General features: G+C 33.0%; 3 protein-coding genes across 5 annotated transcripts; 1 reads left to right on the top strand and 2 right to left on the bottom strand.

Moving 5' to 3' along the window:
- Positions 1-898: 898 nt before the first annotated feature.
- Positions 899-2050, bottom strand: LOC107426862 (transcription termination factor MTERF15, mitochondrial). Its single transcript, XM_016037153.1, has one exon. The coding sequence runs from the start codon at positions 2048-2050 to the stop codon at positions 899-901; it is 1152 nt and encodes a 383-aa protein (XP_015892639.1).
- Positions 2051-6335: 4285 nt separating this feature from the next.
- LOC107426911 (zinc finger CCCH domain-containing protein 34) lies at positions 6336-11645 on the top strand. 3 transcript variants are annotated; one of them, XM_016037219.4, is made up of 7 exons: positions 6338-6929; positions 7118-7260; positions 7634-7699; positions 7939-8058; positions 8187-8492; positions 8688-9005; positions 10404-11645. In XM_016037219.4, the coding sequence occupies exons 1-7, from the start codon at positions 6839-6841 to the stop codon at positions 10797-10799; spliced, it is 1440 nt and encodes a 479-aa protein (XP_015892705.3). In that variant the 5' UTR covers positions 6338-6838; the 3' UTR covers positions 10800-11645. The 3 variants fall into 3 exon arrangements, with proteins under 3 accessions (XP_048321279.2, XP_015892705.3, XP_024933149.3); XM_048465322.2 differs by lacking the exon at positions 7939-8058 and having other exon boundaries at positions 6336-6929; XM_025077381.3 differs by lacking the exons at positions 6338-6929; positions 7118-7260 and adding an exon at positions 7385-7473.
- Positions 11646-12634: 989 nt separating this feature from the next.
- Positions 12635-14007, bottom strand: LOC107426863 (ethylene-responsive transcription factor ERF086). Its single transcript, XM_016037154.4, has one exon. It carries the CDS (start codon positions 13841-13843, stop codon positions 12743-12745), a length of 1101 nt encoding a protein of 366 aa, XP_015892640.3. The 5' UTR covers positions 13844-14007; the 3' UTR covers positions 12635-12742.
- Between the last annotated feature and the right edge of the window lie 5098 nt (positions 14008-19105).

The following is a 19105-nucleotide window of genomic DNA, read 5'->3' as shown; positions in this document are numbered from 1 at the left end:
CTTTAATAATCATCCATTATAAATATTTTCTTTTCCTTTCCTTTCCATCGTCCAATCCAAACATAGTATATATGTTTTGCTCTTCATATTTAAATACTTAAAGTCTATTTCCAAAATTCTATATTATAGACATTTAGGAAACTTATAATTATAAGGCAGAATTGATTTGTGTATCAATCAACTACAAAAAGAAATGTGCTTAAAGATCATTAACTTTCAAAGTCCTCTTTTTTGTTTTTCAGGAACTTTATTCAATAGATAAAAGAGCTACATGTTTGCAAAAGTAAATTGAAGGGCCAAGGAAGTCCATGATTGACTCTGTTGATGAAACCGGCCAACATAGACATGGTAAAAGAAAAAAGAGACAGTTCTAATGTTATCCAATTCCTCAGCCTAATAGATGCTTCCATCTTGAAGGCTTGAAGTATATGAATTGCAGCTTGTGAATCCGAATCTAATAGTCCCTCAAAATCAAATATATCCCAATTCACAAGCTCCTGAATCGCCAAAACCTCAGTTGCACAATGCTCAAATTTTATCACCACTAAAAACTCAAAAAAGTACAAGAAAAAATCTACAAAATGTAACACTCCTATTTTAATGAGACTATTGTATTCGTCCTCTTTTAGACTGATATTCCAATAAACTCTAGTTTAGCGAAATGTACTACAACAGCATAGCAGTATTATACATAAAAGTAACAATACCAAGCTTCAATTGTGAGACTGATAACTAAAATTTTCATACTCTAAACAAAAGTTACAAACTAATATCTCAACTAAAGGAAATTCAATAAATTAAAAAGCAATGCAAATTAGATCAAACTTGACAAGGGAAAATTGATACATAATGTTTGCACTTTACAACTGCTTCATCTCACTTTGCAGTTTTCCATCTTTCATTTGGTAGAAAGACTCAATTTTTTCTTGTATAACTTCAGCAGCTTGGAAGATTCTTTCTCATAGGGCAAAACAAACTTCTTCAAGAACAACTCTTCAGAAGCGATGAAATATGAAGAAAGGCTGCAATTTTTCTTCAGCAAACCTTCAGACAACAAAACTTGAATAACCGAAGCTCTTGGAACAATTCTCTTCTTCAAGCTGAATGTAATAACAGTTGGACATTTGGCAACAATGGAAGGCTCCAAACTCATTTCGTTGATTAGAAAATTCATAATCTCCATAATCTTGTTCTCAGAACACATCATACATCCAGGATTTCTTCTAAAAGCTTGAAAAACCTCTTCCTCAGACCAACCCCACCTCTTATAAATATCAGCTTTCCTTTCCCATGTTGATTTGGTCATTGTCCCGATTGCAAATACCGCAACAAGAAAATTCGACCTTTGAGGATCAAATCCCATTTCCTTCACTTCCTTTACAAGCTTTCTAAACTTATCAGGATTTTTCAAAAGAGCTCTAGGCTGATTCTGAATCAATGTTACAACATTAGATTTGGGCACTCCGTTATGTAGCAAAATATCAAAATTGGGTGCCAAATACTGTTTAATATCCAATGTCAGAATACCCAAAAAGCGTTTAATAGCGATAAACACTTTCTCATCAGATTGAAACAAATTCTTAAAGAAATCATATGAAGGGATAATCGTATTGCTTAAACTCCTCCTCAAAATATATGGAAACCCAGTCACCATTTTTGTAATCTCAATCTTCGAAAGGCCTTTGGCTTCAAAAAATAATAACTTGGGAAGTAAATTTTTCTCAGTATCCATTGAAAGCACTGAAGGGCATCTTTTAACAAGGTCCGAGATTTGGGTCTGAGTAAAACCGTAGTCCTTAAGAACCTTAACGAGTGAGTCTGGTTTTTCGGAGTTTTCGAAATAAACATACCTGGAAGCTGATAAAGCAGATTGCGGAGAGAACCCAAAAGAGTTTATCAAGTAAGAGACTGCAAATGCATGTTGATCTGAACCACTCGAGCTGTATCTATAAAAAACCGTTCTTTGACGAAAATCCAAATAGCGAGTTGGTTGTGGAGCTATGAGTGTACACCTCGCCAATAAAAGGGTTTTGCAAAGAAAATTAGACATGGGTTTTTGAAATCTGAGGCCGAACAATGAAGATTTCTAGCTTTGGGGAAGCGATTTTCTCTTTGCTTCCGCGAAATCCGAGTTCAAAGAAAGAATGGAAAGCGCGTGGGAAAGGGATGAGCTCTAAACCTGAGGGCAGGGACTGTGAATACGACATCGCATTATCAATTAGAAAGATTGAAAATGGATAAATTTTTCTGTTCTTTTTTTAATGGATTAAATTAATAACATATATCAATAAAGAAAACAGAGTTTCTTTTCGAAAAATTAAAAAATTAAAAAATTAAAAAATTAAAAAATTAAAAAATTAAAAATAAAAAATAAAAAAAATTTTAAAAAAAAAAAGAAGAAGAAAGAACCGTATCGTTGTGTATAGTAACTCTTCAATTACACACTTCTTTTTCTTTTTCTTTTTACTTTTTTCCCGCAAAGCTCTTCAATAACACTTAAAAAGGTGCCAATAACACATATTATGTATTAACCAAAACCCAAAATATATATATATATATTATATGTAATTAGTATAATCTAAACATGTAGGAATTAACATATTATAACTTATAAATAAGCCAAAAACACTAGCGCCACTTCCATTTATATTTTAAATTTTAGTAAATAAATTAATTTGTTTGAAAAATACTACTTAAATAAACACTAATAATAGTGTTAGAGATATCAAATTATTTATCAAATAAAATAATTAAATATTATGTTGAGATATTATTGCCAAAAAGTTTAGTATTATTTAAATATGTTTAATGAACTTTTTTTTTTATCACTGTTTAATAAATTTTTAAAAGAATAGATATTATGTGATTATCCATATGATTTGATAAATAAGTTTGATAAAATTTAATATCCATATCATGTCATTATCCATATTATTTACCAACAAATAAATTTGGTAAAAAGAAATGTCTTAAAAAAAAGTGAAAATACTTTTATTTTTTAGAGAAAAAACAAAATTGCAAGCCCACATAGAATGAAGACAACAATATGAGCCCAATCTTTGGTAGCTGGGACATAAGCCGAAGCCCAGAAGAAACTTTAAGGAATTAAAGACATATATGGACCAACATTTTTTTTTTAAATATATATTTTAATTACATTTTCAAAGCTTGATGAATATTCATTGGAGTTTGTAAAATCACCATTTAAATTCATTAATTCTGAAAAAAGACTGCGATGGAGCTAGCACTCTTAGATTCCTCTCTAGCCTCTACCCAAAGAAGATCGGAAACACTAAAAGGAACTAAAAGTGGCATAACAAGATCATTTACCATCTTTAGAGTTGATTTTTAAGTAAATTGTTTTATGAAAACCTTATTTTACCTTTTTAATTTCAAAATAAAAATCAAATCCTTTTTTTATTTTTCTTCTTTGACTGAACAAAAGAAAATCTCATTTCATGATATTTTCATAGTAAATGAAAATATAGATCATTGTAATAATAAAAATAACAATAAAATAGACTTTAAAATCAATTTCAAATATGGTAAATGATAATCATTTAAATTTTTAAGCCAAGGGTGATTATTTTCATGAAGATGTCAATGAAGTGCTTTTTCTTTTTTTCTTTTTTTTTTTTCCATCACCAAGCCAAAAAAAAAAAAAAAAAAAAAGAAAAGAAAAATCTGAAATAGCTCGCCGACATTTGGGTAAAGAAGATACGGTTACTCCAGTCCAGAGCAGATCAATTGCACCAAATCTTAAAAAGTGCCACTTGTGGCCAAATCTTGTCCAAGTCAAACAAAACCACTTTTTACCCGTTCACTGGCTCTTCCGGTTCCACGTGTCCCCATCACGACTCATTTCTTACCGGCTACACCCGGTCTCTCGTTTCTTTCTCGGCTTGCACGGAATAATTATGCATTTATAGACTTCTTACCTACTACACGCCACCGCACAACCGAGTCACTCCCAAAGCCTCACCACTCCGACACCCTTGCTGACGTCACATCTCTCCCCTCATCTAACCGTCCGTTTTTTTTTTTTTTTCACCTTCTCATCCTAGCCGTTCGTTTCTCATAATAAAAATCAACTCCCGCACGATATACAGTTTACCACCTTCCAAGACCTCTTAACGGAATTTAATGTCCCCACTCCAGCCCCACTCGCCGCCATAGCTGTGGACATCAATCGCTCTTTTTTTAAAAATAAATTAAATTTATTTCTATATAAATGTCAAATATTTCCTGTGCATGGAATGTACGGATGTTGCAAAGCGTGTGGACGCTTGACCAGAGAGCGTGGTGATTGTAATGGAACTGATATCGGAACCGGTGGCTTAATGTGTACGTGTTGAGTTCTGGTTGGTTGTTGACAGTTTTTCTTTGTCCCCACTGAAAGTCTAAATCTTTGAACGAGATTGTCATTTTTTTTTTTTTTTTTTTTTTTTTTAACTTTCAGGCATCCGAGTTTGAAACTCACGTGAACACCCCAACGTGTCCCTGAAAGTGTGTTTTATTTATTATTTTTGTTTTGTTTTTTAAACTAATTAAATAAAAATAAAGTTTCAGCCTTTTTTTTTTTTTAATATGATATATATATATTTTTTTTAATAGAGCAAAAAGGGCGGCTACTTAAAAGGGAAGGGGCCAACATCAACAAAGTGCCTTCACTGGTCACCACGTCAACTCTTTATGTAAGTTTATGTATTTTCCCATGAGAGATGTGACTGACCTGAAATTCGAAAAGTGATTCTGATTTCAATTCTATGAATAAAGCACAATTATAATTTCGTTGGACCATTTCATATATGTTGTATATTTATTTATTATTATTATTATTTTTTTTTGGTTTAAATAAAAAATATATTTCTTATAGTATAATAGGTATTAACGGTAACTCTATATGATATGGGACCATCCAAATTAATAATAAATTTTATTAATATTTAAATTTCAACAAAATCACATATGTAAAGATTAAGTATAAAGATTGAATGGCTTCCACCTTAATTGGTTATTATTATTAATATATGCACATTCCACAACCACCAAAAATAAAAACAAATGTTTATTTGCTACTTGATGGGAGAATATATATATATATATATATATATATATGTAATTGTTTTGGCTGAATACTTGATGGGAATGATTATTAATTATTAATTTATTATTATTACGTGACAAATGTATTATTTCTCTTAAGTTTCATACTCCACTACTAAAAAAGAAAAAAAATCTGACCTTTTTTTAAATTGAATTTGTGTTAAAGAATAGTTAATAAAAATTATGATGTACTACCAAGACATGAATTTGATTAAATCATGCTCTTTCTCCTTACTATTGTTTAACCAAAAAAAAAAACATTTTAACTAGTTTTTATTTCACAAATTCAAGAGTTGAACAGGAAAAAAGTTTTCACTCACTTCTAAAAATATATCAATCAATCAGTATTTTACAATTTAAATGATAATAATTACTTATAATAATCCTTGTAATTTTTATTTTTTTTTTAACTTATTGGTGCATATTTCTAAAAATATAAGATTCCATTAACAATTTTTTTTGGTATATGATTCCATTAGCATTTATGGTAGAAGAAGAAAAAGCAGAAAATGCAAATGCAACATGGCAAAGAAGAACTCGAGGGAGTTAATTAAGACTAGAGGGAGATTGAATTAAAAAAAGAAAAAGAAAGTTGCACTTGAACAAAACATCAAACCGACGTAATCTTTGTGTGGTAACTTTAATTTTGTTTATTTGTTTATTTATTTTTTTTAAGTTTTCTTTTTCATCAAATTTTAAGGAAGATACTCTCTAAACGCCACATGTAATCAAACAGTATCCAACTTGTAATATCTTGGTTGGGTAATTCATATAATAAAGCTGTAGAGTCAGCCACAGAGGATTTAATTAAATCTCATCATTACCTTTTTGTAATAAAAAAAAAGAAAAAAACTTTCTTTTAGTAAAAGGACAACTCTCACACAAACACACACACACACACACACTCATATGTACATATATTTTTTTCAACAATTCATGGATCCATTTTCAGTCACATGTTTAATTACAAGGGTACTATTGTCATTTCATTCACAATCTCCTCCAAACCCCTCCACACTGAACCTGGTTATTTGTTTTCTCTTCTGGTCTACTTCTCCTAACTATTTTTCAATTACAATTACCCAAAAAAAAAAAAAAACTTATTTTGAATTATTATTTTTTTAAAATTTAATTTTAATTTTTGAGGTAAGTAAATTAGGTGAAAAATGATGCAATATGTTTGGCGCGTATATAAACCAACACTCTCTCACAGGCCCATAAAATAAAAGCATCCTCTCAAAGTTATGGAACGGAAAGAAAAGATCAAAAACAAACACCTTTGAAAACTGATAGAGAGAGAAAGTAAGTGAGAGAGAGAGAGAGAGAGAGAGAGAGAGAGAGAACAAGAACAGTGAGTGTATTTTGTGTGTGTGTGTGTGTGTGTGAGAGAGAGAGAGAGAGAGAGATCGAGGAGGAAAAACCCAGGAAATCCAAAGCTTTTTTCTTTTGGGATATTTGGGTGGGGTTGAGAGAGAGAAAACAGAGAGAGACAGAGAGAGGGGATTGGGGATTGAATTCTCTCGCTACTTTCTCTCTCTAAGATAACCCCCATTTGATCAGAACCAGAACTCAGAACCTCTCATTTTTTCTTGTACAGAAGGAATTTCTAGAACCATCCAGATTACTGTACAATCAGACACTCACTTCGGGGTTGTTCATTATATCTTTTTTTTCTTCTTTTTCCATCTGTGGTTTTGGTTTCTTTGGAAGAGGAATCGTAGAATCCGTACAAATGGAACGGTACGGTCGGGCTACAACAGAAGGGTCGCAGTCCGATCCGTCACCGGAATGGACAGCTCCGGTAGCCGATACAGGGCTCGAAGGTGAGCTTGGTTTTCATGGTGCATTTCAAATTTGGGTTGTGATTCGTGGTTGGGTTTTTTTTTGTTTGTTTGTTTGTCTTTTTTTTTTTTTTTTTTTTTTTTTTTTTTTGGGTTTGTTCGTGTAGAATGTGGAACGTTATAGAGGAGGAACTGGGTTTTGATCTTTGTTTTTTTGGGGAAAAATGTAGAGCCTGTGTGGCAGTTGGGCGTGGGCGGCGAGGAATCGTACCCGGAACGGCCCAACGAGAACGATTGTATCTACTATCTGAAGACTGGGTATTGTGGGTATGGCTCACGGTGTCGGTACAATCATCCCCGTGACCGTAGCGCGGTAATTTCTATTACATTTCTTGTTTTTCGGGTTCAATTTGGTTTAAATTAGGGCTAAAGGGATGATCGTTATTTTATTGTTTTTACGTGATCACTCAGATTTTATGTTCCAATCTAGCTTGATCTTGTATGGTGGTATAGGCTATCTTGGTTTGGTTTGTAGCTTCGATTATGGGGTTTACTATACTTTAGCGTTTTGTTTGGTGGAATCGCTGTGAGTTTAATCGAATTTAATCTCTTTTTTTTTTTTTTTTTTTGGTTAAATTTTTTAAATGTAGTTTTGGAACTGAATAAGATCTATTAATATGATATAGCTATGAAATTTTTGAATGCACATTATTTGATAGTTAATTTGAAAGATAAATACCACTCAGGTTATGGGAGCAGCTAGAGCTGGTGGAGTGGAGTACCCTGAGCGAGTTGGACAGCCAGTGTGCCAGGTACTTGATATGATTGTGTTTAATGATTTCGAAAGTGGGTATAAACCATAATTCTAAATGTTTTTGTTACTTTCCAATTAGGCAATGCGGATTTTCTTAGTTTCTGTAGATACTCTGTATTGGCTTTTCTAATTCTTTTACTTTTATGGATTATGGAAAATCTATCTATCTGTTAGTTTGGTTCTTTCCAGTTGTGTCTCTGTTTTTACCGATTGAGCTAATCCTTTCTCAATTGGCAGTATTATATGAAAACAGGGACATGCAAATATGGTGCTTCTTGTAAGTACCACCATCCTAGGCAAGGAGGAGGTTCCATTAGCTCTGTGACACTAAATTATTATGGATACCCATTGCGGCCGGTCTGTTTCCTTTGTGTTTATGCCTATCTTTCAATTCCGTGCCCTGTTGGGAAAACATTTCCCTAGTATGCAATGAAGTTCAGTATGTTGATTTTTTGTTTATACTTTACTTTTTTAAATAAAAATAGGGTGAAAAAGAGTGTTCCTACTATGTGAAAACTGGGCAGTGCAAGTTTGGTACGACATGTAAATTTCATCATCCACTGCAAGCTGGCGTACAACTTCCAGCCCCGTCACCTACACCTCAAGTTCAACCTGTACCTGCACCCACATTATACCCACCTGTGCAGTCTCCATCCGGTTCCTCATCACAACAGTATGGGTTAGTAGTTGCAAGGCCTCCCTTGATACAAGGACCATATGTCCAAAGCCCTTATGGTACAGTACTGATTCCACCAGGCATGGTTCAATTTCCAAGCTGGAACCCTTATACGGTACGCAAAGCTTACTTTATCCACTATACTTTTCATGTTGTATTTGCTATAAAAAGTTTCCACGTGTATCATCTGTAATGGGAGCCAACATAGTTTTTTGCATCTTTTAAAGGAAATATATAAGAATATTATTGTCCTGAGGGACCAGGATGGCTGAAGATGCACTTTGATTAAGCTATCGACCCTGTCATGCAGGCATCTGTAAGCCCATTACCATCTCCTAGTACTCAACCGACTGTTGGTTCAGGGCCAATTTATGGAATAACCCAACTATCTCCTTCAGCATCTGCATATACAGGATCCTATCAACCTCCTTTACCTTCTGTTGGTCCTTCAAGTGGTACCCAGAAAGAGCGCTTGTTTCCGGAAAGACCTGGTCAACAAGAATGTCAGTATTACCTGAAAACAGGAGATTGTAAATATGGATCCTCATGTAGATATCATCACCCCCCAGAAGTTATAGCACCAAAAGCGACTGTTGTTCTTAGCCCCATGGGTCTCCCTATGCGTCCAGTAAGGATCTTTATCAGTTCTGTTATGTTGCTTTAAATCTGGAAATTGATAACTGTTCTTTCTTAAATCAGTAAAAGGAAAATGTCTCGTCAAAATCTACAGTTAATTTCCAGAAGCAATGTCCCAACCCTTGTCATATGTTCTATTAGTAGAAGACATCCCACATTTTCTAGCAAACTATGCCATGGATTAGAACTTGCTTTTTAGGGTTTCTACAGATGGTTTAACAGTCTAAAGTAGGACAAAAGTCCTTACCAAGGTTCTTGCCTATTTTTTGCAACTTTTAATCCATCACAGTGCTTTGCCATTTTGTGTCTATTATAGTACTTTTTCTTTTAAAAAAGTGTACGACTCATTGATAATTGGCTCTATGTTCCATGTTTGTGTGCATGCCTTGCAGACCATGTGTTTAATTGACTCTGCCAGTCAGAATTCAGGAAATTCTATTAGAGCCAAGACAATCCATGCTTTTGGTTGTGATAGGGGTTTGTTAGGTCATTTTAGTCTCTTTTGATTCATATATTGCTTTGATAAATCCCCTGGGGCATTTACACCTTTTTTTGCCAGCATCCGTCGTTGGATGAAAGGAATAAAAAATATGTTGAAAGGAAAGAATAGAGTTTGCAATTCTATTAAGCCTTGTGCATCAAATTGCACTTTGACAATGTCATCTCTTGAAAACATATTGTATCAGCTAGTTAAATATTAGATAAACAAAAGAATATAGTGTAGCTTAAACTATTTCTAGTTTCTGTGGATGACTCTATGAGGTTTGTGTTTGTATCAATTTTTGGTCAGTTACTTTGCAAGTTGCCTATAAGTTTCAGTCTTCAACATCACAAGCTCCTCCTTATTTTCATTATACATTTTTGGGCTAATCTTATCTTATTAGCAACTTCCTTGAATTCGCAAATGAAGATCATGTTCATGCTTCCCAGATATGCAAATGTATCCAGTTCTTACTTTGTATGCCAGGAGGGAGTCTTTTGAAGTGGCAGGCATAGATTATTTTATGTGCTGCCCAATTTTTTTCTATTTTTTATTTTTCTTTAAACCTTTTCTTTGTATGGGAGTGAAAAATGGAAAATTGAAATTCCTTCTCGGTTCCTTTAGACATGTTCACAATTTCATTTGAGGTATTTATACATTCAATTGTGGATTTCTAAAGAAATCTAATTCACATGTAAATATTTGCTTGCCATTTAACAAAGTAGTCTCTGGATACAGCATGTGTTCATTTTTTTGTGCATGTAACATGTCCTTGTAGGAGTAGCGCTGTCTTGTGTTGCACATTTCATTATTTTCTGTTCTATTATTTCCCCTCTCTCTCTCTACCATCTTTCTTTATCTCGTGTATAAACCTTTTCTTCAAATTTGATATTCTTATTTTCTGATCAGGGTGCTCCACTTTGCACTCACTATGCACAACGTGGAGTATGCAAGTTTGGTCCTGCATGCAAGTTTGACCACCCGATGGAATCATTGAGTTACAGCCCATCTGCATCGTCTCTTACTGATATGCCAGTGGCACCATACCCAGTAGGATCCTCAATTGGTACTCTTGCCCCATCGTCCTCTTCTTCAGAATTGCGTCCGGAACTTACTTCAGGATCCAGTAAGGACTCCACTTCAGCCAGAATGTCTTCATCAATGAGCACAACTAGTGGATCAGTTGGTTCAACCTTTTCAAAGGGTGGTTCGGTTTCTCATCTGAGTCTCCAACAGTCTGCTCAGAGCTCTGGCCCTTCAACTGGCAGCAATAGCAGTATTTCTGAGTCGCATACTTCAAGCTAAGCCTTAGTCAAGCAATTTCTTATTCTTCTTTTTTGATCAAATTTCTCCAATGAAAGCATCATATTTTTTTGCAAATCCTCAAATAGAGGATTCACATTCTCACTTATCACGGTTTCCTGATTCAGGCCTAGTACACATCAGCTCTTTTCATCACTGTGTTCATATAATATCTATATCGGCCATTCCTTTTATCTTGAATAAGCCATGGCCAACCGTCAAAAAGAAAAAAAAAAAAAAAAGTTTAGTAAAACCATATAGCCTTCAAATTTTCTCTTGAATAACCATGAAATACTCAGCAGTTCCCTTAGACAAAATCTGTGTCCCACTCTTCAATCAAGGAGTTTGTTGTGTTCTCTCTGCTCAAGTCTTTTTCAAAATGAAGAAGATAAAGTTCCACGGTTATCATACTTTTACAGTAACCGTGTATTCATGTCTATCCCTTTCGATTTTTCTTCAAATTTGGGAACCAGCTTTCAATCCCAACTTAGGTATTATTTAAGTGCTTTTTTGGTCCATGGTCCGTCGTGAAGAGAGAAGAAAAAGCAGTTCAGAGACCCCCCAAGGAGGCATCAAAGAAAGAAAGAAAAGAAAAAAAGAAAAAAAATGCTACTTTATATGTTTTAGATACAAAAGTTTATGTTATGGCAATTGAAAATGCTTGACCTGGTTATTGATAATTTTATTATGAATACAAAATATATGAAGAAGCTTGACTGTGCAAATAATTATTTTTCTTCTCCTTTTTGTTTCCCCATTTTAATTTTAAGGGGGATTGATCTTTGTTACTCTGTGATACAACATTTCGGTAATTAAACTTTTTGAAGGAAATTCTGAATTTGATTTTTATTTGTTGAGAGATGAATTAGAAAATATCGAATCTTTGCCCATGTTGAAGAACAATTTTCATTCCAACAAGCAAGTCGAAAAAAAAAAAAAATTGAAGTCCCACTCTCACTCTATTTCGCTTTTGAACCAAACTCCAAATTAAAGCAATATATAATATTGATTATTATTATTATTTTTGGATAGACAAAGGCATTGGTTCATTTTTCGAGATATATGCATGCATGGTTGCTAAAAAGCTACATGCTTAGTCGTCGATGTTTTAACCTCATCTCCAGTTAGTAGTGTACAAACTAGCATTGAATTTAGTTTGGCAATTCTAATACTTCTGAAGAATTTTATTGTTAGAGTCCCACTAGTTCTAGATCTAGCTGGCTATAAAATGAGGTACTGGTCCACACCAAATAAAAGCAGCAGAAGCTTAGATTAAGAGGTTCCAACCTACCCTTAGTAGTGCTGGAATGGAAGAGTTTTTTAGAGTTAGGATTAGGCCTCTGGGTCTGGCTCTGGCATGCCCATCACTTCCTAAAGGTTTGGGATATTGATTCTATGCATTCATTAATTAATGCCATTGTACATCCTTTTCCTATTCACTGTCACCCACCCTTAAGAATAGACAACCATATATATTTCACCATTTTCATGAATTATAATAGTGAATGGAAAACAACATCTATGAACCAATATAATATATCCTTAGCTAAAAATATATACATAGATATATAAATATAATATATAATATATATCTATGTATATTAATGTAAATGATCCTATTCTATGTATTGTCTATCTCGGAAAAGAATGTACCATTTTTCAACCATATCATAAGGAATGCAAAAAAAATATTTGATGAAAAAAGGCTTTCCGAAAGGGACTGCTCTTCAAACAACTTTTTCATTTAAATCTCGTTAAAAAAAGAAAAAAACCGACATTTCAAATCTCTTCCTCGTTAAATGTAGGATGAAGCTTTTTAGCTAGGTTAATTACAGTAGTTAAATATTATTAAGAAAAAAAACAAAACAAAAAAAAAAACCGCCATGATTTTGAAGAAGAAGAAGAAGAACAAGTGCAATGGACCTCTTAGACTCTGATACAGAAACTCAAAAGAGAGAATGTCCCAAGTCAACTACATCACCGAAAGGAGGAACCGATGGAGAGCAAGATACAGAAGAAGAGGTAGAGTTGTCTATAATGGGATTCAAAGCTCTCATGCATTCATCTCCCATCAATGCATGGTTATTCATCATCAGGTCACTAGAATACAGCTCCCATGGCTGCTGCTGATGATTATCCCATAACCCATTACTGAATTCGTCCAAGCATGAAAACCCTCCAGTATCAGAAGCCATTGATGACGACCCCTTTGAGAGGTCAAGTGGAAGAAGTGCACTATTAATATTGCCCTCCCAACGTGGTTTTGTAACCCCAACATTCATGGAGCAAAAGTTCTGATCATTTGCTGCAGTAAAGTCAGCAACTTTTTTGGAGTGGCAGTTTCTGTTGGTGGTTGAATCAGAAGGGGGTCTCAAGCAGTTGTCAGGAACAATGCAGCCCAAATAACCAGAATTAGAATCATTGGAGAAAAAGAAATCATCATCACCACCATCACCAACACCACCATGCAATGCAGATGATGAAAAACCATCTGGAGAAGTTTCAGTACATGTGTCATTGAAGGATTGGTTGGGAATTTGGTTATTCTGACTAATGTTTCCAGTCTGAGGTGGATTGCTCTGATTGGTCTGTTGAAGTTGCTGTTGTTTAGTACAAAGAAACTGAGTTTGTTGTTGTTGTTGTTGTGGTGGTGGTGGTAGTGGTAAAAGTGTTTGATGATGAGGATCAAAAGGAGAAAGTAGAGAATGGAAAGTTGTATTGTCAGAGTAAATGAAATTGGTCCTTGCTTGGTTGCCTTTCATAGACAGAGCAGCTCTGTCATAAGCAAGAGCAGCTTCTTGTGCAGTATCAAAAGTGCCAAGCCAGTGTCTTTCTTTGGTAGTTGGGTCTCTAATTTCAGCTGCATACCTACCCCATGGCCTTCTTCTGACACCAAGAAACCTTCCTGGTTCAGCTTGTTTTCTTCTACCTCTTCTTTCACCAGATTGAGGTGGGGATGTGTTTCTTTGAAGAAGACCAAAGCCCATTTGGACTTGACCAGTTTCATAGCTTTGTGAGCTTTTTTCTAAGGTTTTTGAGGTTGACATTGTAAAAGATACTAGAAAAAGGGGAAATATCGTTAAAGAAGGTTTTCTGGAGCTTTTCTCTAAGATACTAGAAAAAGAGGAAATATGGTTAAAGAAGGTTTTCTGGAGCTTTTCTAAGGTTTATGAGAATACAAAGAGAAAGAGAGATAGAGAGAAAAGGGAAAACAGTGAAGGGTTTTGGTTCTGAATGAAGTTTGAGGAAGTCGTGAGGAAGCCTTTTAAAGACTCTGATTTGATCTTGGAACAGAAAGGAATAGGACAAGGCAGTTGTCATTCTCTGGAAGACCTTGTTTTTTTATTTTTTTCCCCAAGTCACTTTTTGAAAAATCTTTCTTTTTCCTGTTTCTATATAATCCTATATCTCTGCAAATCAAAATAATAAATAAGGTTTAACTTAAAAGGTGAAAATAAAAGATTCCCCTTTCACCAGCACTTGTCAAAAAACTTAAAATGGAGGTCTACTAAATACATTCATTTTCTTTTTTCATATTTACTTCTTTGCAACAGTCATTTTCCTTCAAGTTCCAATAAGAAGCCTAAAATTATAAGTTTTTCTGTATCCAACACTGTTGTATGTTATACTTTTCTGCTCACTCATTGCAGCTTAAGATTTTAATGAAAAAGATGTGGATTTTTGTTGTTTATGATCTAAATATTACATCATATCAATGTAAGCCTATTGGGATTTGTTCAAATTTTAGAATGATTTTTAAAATCTTATATATATATATATATACACCAATATTATATATATATATATATATCTATATAAATATCATCAAGTCACGTGCAGAACTCTGATAACTAATCTGCATTAAAATTAAAATTGACCAAGTAAACTAAACTCATTCAGCTAATTAAAAACGTAGCCTTTGAAGGAGATGTTGGGAATGAATGATTGGCAACAGGTAAAATAGTAGAATAGTAGGATGAATTCTAGCGAGAAAAAACCAGAAAAGGAAAACAGCTGCTGGGTTCTTATTTTTGTCTACTTGTTTCTAGGAAGTCTAAAAATATTTGAATTAGATATGCTAGAGTATTTTGCATGTCTTTATATTGGCCCTTTTGAACTAATATGCACATGTAAACCCGCATTTTATGCAGAATAAATGAATGGGATTTTCTTGGAACTTCTTGTCTGGTTCATAATTTTCCAAGGGAGCAGTTAGCATTACTTGTACCCAAACAGAACTGGTGTAAGAATTCTATTAAGCTTTTTTCTTTGTCCTGTATCATGGAAACAACCCCACAACACAGAACTAAAGACCAAAAAAATTTCCCCTTTCATAAGGGTCCAGAAAGTCAAAGATATATCATTCATTTTTGTTTCTTGATTTATAAATATAACTCAAATAGGTTTGTATGATTATTTTTTAAGGTTAGGAGCCTAGAAGAATTAGTTAATGTGGACTCTGATATGTAGCAGTGGTTGACCTAGGTCTATATATTTATACATACAGGAATGCTGTTTTTCATTAATTTTCAAGTTGGTTTCCAAATGGTACAAACAATAACAAATTTCAGAATGTTTTAGAAATCCCCAAAGGACTTTCAAATTCCCACCTGCCCAATCATTTTCCTAAAACTTGTATCCGATAGTATATGTATGTGTAGCTTAGAAGGACAATGTGTTATGTTTATTAAGGGGGATAGTTTTAGTGACAAAAATGTAATGCTTTTTGGATCTGATGAATTGCATATTGTTAAATTATTAATGGTTTTTAGTTACAATCTAAAACATGACTAATGTGGTTATTTATTTTATTTTATTTTTTATTTTTTTGGGGAGAAAAGAGGAAGTGAAAGCTGAAAATAAAAAAGATGGTTGGTAAATGGTATTTCTATATTGGCTATGAGTTGCTTCTAAACCACCTCATAAGTAAAAACTTTTTCAGTAAAAAATGACTTAAATCTAATGAGACAAGGGTCACTATCTCTTATCGTCCAAAAGTACTAAGAAAAGGCTAGGTCAAAAGGCAATCAAAAGCTCGGGAAAAACACATGTAAAGCAAGGTGGGATTAAACTGCCCAAACAAAAGCTATATGTGGGACATTTTCCAATCTATTTAATTAGCACTTTCAAATATTATTATTATTATTATTATTATTATTATTATTTGAAGTATAATTTCATACCCTTTGATTAAAACTTTCACATGGCTAAATGGCATCGGGAATGACACAAATAATGATAATCAAATGGGTCAACCTCTTTTTTGGTCTTTTAGAATTTCCAAATCCTGCAAATGCTATGCTACTGGTCATTGTCATGCCTGATTATAATTCTATAATGGACTTAATGAAACCTAATATATTAAAAAAACAATGAAATATTCTAATGAGGTAGACAAAAAATTTAGTTAGAGAGAGAGAGAGAGAGAGAGAGAGAGAGAGAGAGAGAGAGAGAGATTACATTTAAGCAAGCACAATATATATCTCATAATTCTCTTTCTTCTAAGAATGACATGGACTTGGAATCTATGACCCTTGACTCTTCCACTAAAGATTTGAAGAAAACCCAAACAGATAGGATTAGTTTTCATTAGACCAATATCTTAATTATGAAAAAAATATGCATGCAAAGCATGCTATAATGATGTATCCATGTGTACTAAAAAAATGCATAGAATTTCCAATAATCCAAGAACAACAATGTTTCTTCTTTTTCTTTTTTTTTCTTTTTTTTGTTTGGCAAACCAAAGAGAATTAAGATGGAGAAAAAAAAAAAAAAATAGGTACAGAGAGTTTTGAAACAAAGGATAAAAAGGCAATAGTTTGATTGAAGTGGGATATGCCTTGCTTTGTTTTGAAGGTTTGTGGTAAATTTTACCATTTGAAGAGAAGAAAAGGTCAGTCAAGCCTCATCTAAAAAGGTGTGAGCAAGTTGTATTGAAGGACTAACATGGATGAGTTTTTTTCTTTTTTGGAAAGATTTTTCAGAAAAAAAGAAGAAGGTGGGTGGGGGCCTCTGTTTCTCACTCTCCAAAACCTTCTTTTTATTTATTTATTTTTTATATCTCTCAAGTTTTATATGGGATAGGACCTGTTTGGATCATATGAGAATTTTTGCACATTCTTCAAAACAGGCACACATACTTTTTCCTTAGCGTTAAAGGTCATCCGGGATTTAGGGAAAAAGATAAATGTGTCTTTCTTAGGACTTTGGACTTTGACGAGAATGAGGAAGAAAAATTAGAAAGAAAGAGAGCTTCTTTGGTTTGAGATTGATGGTCTTTATGTCTAAAAACAATTCTTCTTCTTTTTTGCGTTTTTTAATTCAAAACTGTCTCTTCTTTAGATTTTAGCCTTTTGTGGTTCAGCTCCTTTCTGGTAAAAAACCAACACGCTCCAGTCTTTCCACTGAACAAAAATCAAAGTGTACTTGTATATTTCTTTCAAAAAGTAGAATTTCTTTCAAAAGTTTATGATTGAAAAAATGAAAGATAAGACTATCAAATTTTCCATATCCAATTATCAAAAAATTCAAAAACAAATATTACTTAGTACTATTAATTTGCATTGTCTTTACATTTTCAGGGTACAATTTTATCTAGTTAAACCAACATGAATTTTTCTTTGTTAGGCTATGTGGCAACCCATGATTGGTTCTGATATAAAGCTTACTATGGCAGACCATGGATCTAATTTTTTATGATTAAGCAATAAAATTAGTGGGGTTTTAATAATTGTAGGCAAATCCATGCTTTTGAGGTCTTAAAAGGAAGACTGTCCCTTTCGGCTTCCCAAGATAAGCTCATTACAATTTGGACATTGCTGTTTGGTTTTCCACTTCTAATTCTTCCACAACTCATAATACTTTCTCTCTCTTTCTTTTTTTTTTCCCCCCCCCAACCAAGAAAACTCTAAATATAGTTTTTTTTTTTTTTTGGCATAAAAAAAGTTGCACCGAATTATATACCAAACATTAATTATTTAATGGTAAGAATCCCAATAAAGGTTTATTCAAAAGGTTTAAGTGGAAACCTAATTTCTTAGATTTCTGATCAGTTAATCATAAGTTACTTTGGTAGTGCAAGTAAAAAGAAATTCTTCTATAATTTTGAACATGTACTAATCACAAGTGTTTAGCTTTTTCAATATAATTTAGATTGGTGACTCGTATTATTATTGAGTCATTTTTACCACTTACTTTGAAAGAAGAAAAGTTATACTGGTCCAAACAACTGTATTCTAATAGGAAACATTATTTACACAATAATGGAAATTGGTATTATTCAGAATGTACCAATCATTCCTTGCCCCCCCCCCCCAAAAAAAAAAAAAAAAAGTACCAATCATATATATATATATATATATATATGTAAAAGATTAATATTAGATGGTATTATTCAGAATGTACCAATCATTCCTTCCCCCCCGCCCCCCCCCCCCCAAAAAAAAAAGTACCAATCATAAATATATATATATATATATATGTAAAAGATTAATATTAGATTTAATTGTCAGCACATTTTTGTTAATTGTATTTATGAGTAACATACTTCACAATTCCAAAATATAGATTAAAAGGCAATAGACATAGATAGATAGATTAAATATGCTTCAATATAATGTTTTTCTGAAAAAAATAAAAAGGTTTGCAACCCTAAAATAATAAAAAAGAAATGCATAAAAAGTTAAAGATCCTCAAAATTTAGACAAAGAGAATAGGTTATATGTATAGTAGGGGAAAATTCTGTGAGAAATATGGAATTAGATTACAAATCATATTCAGAAAAAAAAAAAAAGGAAGAAAATCCATTTACTTTTAATGTTAAATTATTAGAAGATCTTTTTGAATTGATTAAAATATATATTATATATATATATATATATATATATATATATATATATATATAATTTTGTTATTTTTCGCTAGCAATGATGGCATGAGTAGAATCCATACTAAAATGGTAAATAGCAATTGAATGTGTCTAATTTATATATTATTGATTTTCTAAAAATAAATAAATTTTAAAATAATTTAAATTGTCAAACACCATATACTCGTGCTCTATCGTTACAAATAACATTTTTCAAAAATACAAGATGATTTGAAATCAAAATAATAAATGTTTCCATGTTTCCTTCTGCAACAAAGTGAAAAACAGAATCGGATTCCATGCTGATTTCATTCATCCAATAGAAACCTGCCACGCAGCCTAGTACTGACCCACAGACAAGGGCATAGGAGGCCTTACACGTGGATACTGTTGCCACGTAGTCGACGTTGGCTCACAATTCCACGTGTCGAACGATAAC

The sequence above is a fragment of the Ziziphus jujuba genome, chromosome 11 (genome assembly GCF_031755915.1).
Source record: "Ziziphus jujuba cultivar Dongzao chromosome 11, ASM3175591v1".
Lineage (NCBI taxonomy): Eukaryota > Viridiplantae > Streptophyta > Magnoliopsida > Rosales > Rhamnaceae > Ziziphus > Ziziphus jujuba.
Note: the sequence above shows the minus strand (reverse complement) of the source record. Positions and strands in the feature narration are given on the sequence as shown.

Bases quoted from the DNA above. Each gene is read 5' to 3' on its own strand.
- LOC107426862 (XM_016037153.1), bottom strand. From the start codon at position 2,050: ATGTCTAATTTTCTTTGCAAAACCCTTTTATTGGCGAGGTGTACACTC.
- LOC107426863 (XM_016037154.4), bottom strand. From the start codon at position 13,843: ATGTCAACCTCAAAAACCTTAGAAAAAAGCTCACAAAGCTATGAAACT.
- LOC107426911 (XM_016037219.4), top strand. From the start codon at position 6,839: ATGGAACGGTACGGTCGGGCTACAACAGAAGGGTCGCAGTCCGATCCG. The intron at 7,700-7,938 runs GTACTTGATATG...CTCAATTGGCAG, and splicing joins TTGGACAGCCAGTGTGCCAG to TATTATATGAAAACAGGGAC. The intron at 8,493-8,687 runs GTACGCAAAGCT...CCTGTCATGCAG, and splicing joins CAAGCTGGAACCCTTATACG to GCATCTGTAAGCCCATTACC.